Source organism: Sceloporus undulatus, unplaced genomic scaffold (genome assembly GCF_019175285.1).
Source record: "Sceloporus undulatus isolate JIND9_A2432 ecotype Alabama unplaced genomic scaffold, SceUnd_v1.1 scaffold_8670, whole genome shotgun sequence".
In the NCBI taxonomy this organism is placed as follows: domain Eukaryota; kingdom Metazoa; phylum Chordata; class Lepidosauria; order Squamata; family Phrynosomatidae; genus Sceloporus; species Sceloporus undulatus.
The window spans coordinates 1-2,733 of NW_024811589.1; the positions used below are offsets into that span (position 1 = coordinate 1).

Below are 2,733 nucleotides of genomic sequence, written 5' to 3' on the forward strand. Positions count from 1 at the left end.
TTGACTGGCTATTGGTTGGGAGTGTTTTGCTTGTGTATTCCTGCATGGCAGGGAGTTGAACTAGATGACCTTTGTGTCCCTTTCAGCTGTAAAGATTAAGTGATTCTTCCTCTGTGCTCTTCCCAGGTCAAAGCCTTTGGACCTGGCCTGGAACCTGTCGGCTGCATTGTGAACAAGCCAGCCGAATTCACCATTGATGCCAGAGGAGCAGGGAAGGCAGAACTCAAGATATATGCCCAGGTAGCTATTAGGAAATACTCTGATGCATCCATTACTCCTCTTCTCCCCTGGCTTGTTTTACGCAATAACCTTTCTTGTAGAACAGTGCCTGAAGTTGCTTCTGTTTCTGCCTTTCTTTATGCCTGCTTACTTCTTGGCTTCCATTCCTTGGTCACCTTAGAGCAGTGGTTCTCCAGATGTTTTGGATTTCTGCTCTCATAATTCCTGCTTATTGGGCAAGTTGGCTGGGGCTCCTGGAAGCTGAAGTCCAAAACAAATGGAAGACCAAAGATTGGGAACCACTGCCTTAGAGGATGACCAGTAGAAAGGGACCTTCTGAAACCAGAGACCTTTTTCTCTGAATGGTTTTCTTTTGCAGGATGCGGAAGGCGTCCCCATCAACATCAAGATCAAGAACAATGGGGATGGCACTTTCTCCTGTGTCTATGTTCCCACCAAGGCCATCAAACACACCATCATCATCAGCTGGGGAGGTGTCAACATCCCCAAGAGCCCCTTCCGAGTGAGTATGCTGTTCTTCATGTTGTGTGCCTCCAAGTTGTTTCTGACTTATGGCGACCCTAAGGCAAATCTATCTTGAGATTTTCTTGGCATGTTCCTTCAGAGGGGGTTTGCCATTACTATCCTCAGGCTGAGAGAGTGTGACTTGCCCATGGTCACCCAGCAGGTTTACATGGCTGTGCGGGGATTTGAACCCTGGTCTTCAGAGTCATAGTTCAGTGCTCAAACCAATGAACCATGTTGGCTCTACAAAATGAGTAGGTTGAGAAGTAGGTTGATTCTCTCAGCTTTCTGTCTTCTGATTGAAGTGGGGAAGTGGAAAGGTGGCATAGCCTTGTGACAATATAGGACCCCAAGCCTCTCCTCAACACATTGCATTTATACAGTTGCTCCTCCGTTTTAGTGGAAGATCTGTTCCAGACCACCACCCCACAAAAACAGAAAATTGCCAGTATTCCAGCCCCATTGGCTTGAATAGCGGCACACACCCCATTTTGTCCCCCTCCATTTGCTGCCTGTGACCGAGCGAGGGACACAGACCCTAAGGCAGCAAAAATGGAGGGGCAACTCCACAACTAGTTGAAATTGCAGTCTTTGGCTAGGAAAGGTCATAATTTACAGTTGGCTATCTGTGAACACAGATTCTTTATCCATGGATTCAACTATCCACGACTTGAAAATATTCAAAAAATATAAATTCCAGAAAGCAAATCTTGGTCTTGCCATTTTATTTAAGGACACAATTTTACTATGCCATTGTATTTAATGGGATTTGAAAATCCACAAATTTTGGTAACCATGGGGGGGGTCATGGATCCAGTACCCAACAGATACCAAGGGCCCCACTGTACTAGGAAAGTTAGAACGGACCTGCCTTTTTTGGAGGAGAGATCATATTGAGCTTTGCATGCATTGCTGTGATGGATTCTGTAGATCTACTTCACTGCTGGGTTCTTGTCCTCTCCCTCTTGTCTCAGTGGGGAGATTCACATCACTCGCTATCCCCCTAAATAAGTGGTTCTCAAATGTTGGCCCTACGGGTGTTTTGAACTTCAACTTCCAGAAGCCCTACCCAGCTGGACCAACAGTCAGGAATTCTGGGAGCTGAAGTCCAAAACATCTGGAGGAACAAAGGTTGGGAACCACTGCCTTAAATGATCTCCTACCTTTTTCCTTCCAATAGGTGATGGTGGGTGAAGGGAGCCATCCAGACAAAGTCAAGGTGTATGGTCCTGGTGTGGAGAAGACGGGGCTGAAAGCCAATGAGCCTACTTATTTCACGGTGGATTGTAGCGAGGCAGGACAAGGTGTGTGGGGTTGTGTATATACCTGTGTGCTCATAAGTGGGGTGTAAGCAGTGTGTGTTTGTGATTTTTAGTCTGGCTGGGGGTGTAAAACTACAAATCCCAGTATTCCATAGGACAACGCTACAGCACTTAAAGTGGTGTCAGACTGCCTTACTTCTACAGTGTAGATGCACCCTGGGTGTGTAATTCTATCTTGTATTACTGTATTATCTATTGTTTTATATGTATTTTGTGGAATGCACGCCATTCATTTTTATTGTCTGTATGTACAGCGTTGTGTAAATCTACAGCGCTATATAAATAAAGTATAATAATAATAATAATAGCTAAAACAATATGTGATTAAATAATGCATCCAACAGAAACATGGCTTTTAAAGCATCATTTTAAGCTTCTGTTACTTCTGAAGGAACAACAGTTTATGTAACACACATGTTTAGATACAAGAACAGAATTCATTTGGTCCTGCCAGAGGTGTACAATTTATAGTGTGAATACATATACACAACAAGAGAAAGAAGGAATAATAAAATGACAGTGTACAATACAGTTATAAAACAAATTGTCTAAGTAAAATACAAAAAATACAGTACAGTATAAAACTAATAAATGCATGTAATCAAATATACATACAAACAAATATACAAAGCAACATTAAAGTTCCAAATACTTTAGAAAACAAGAA

General features: G+C 42.9%; 1 protein-coding gene across 1 annotated transcript; it reads left to right on the forward strand.

Annotated features, from left to right (window-relative positions):
• Positions 1–100: 100 nt before the first annotated feature.
• On the forward strand, positions 101–2,103 carry LOC121918330 (filamin-C-like; the record flags this gene model as incomplete). Its single annotated transcript, XM_042444394.1, has 3 exons — positions 101–240; positions 599–742; positions 1,925–2,103. Coding segments are annotated over 3 exons (455 nt in total), but the record flags the coding sequence as incomplete, so codon positions are not given.
• Between the last annotated feature and the right edge of the window lie 630 nt (positions 2,104–2,733).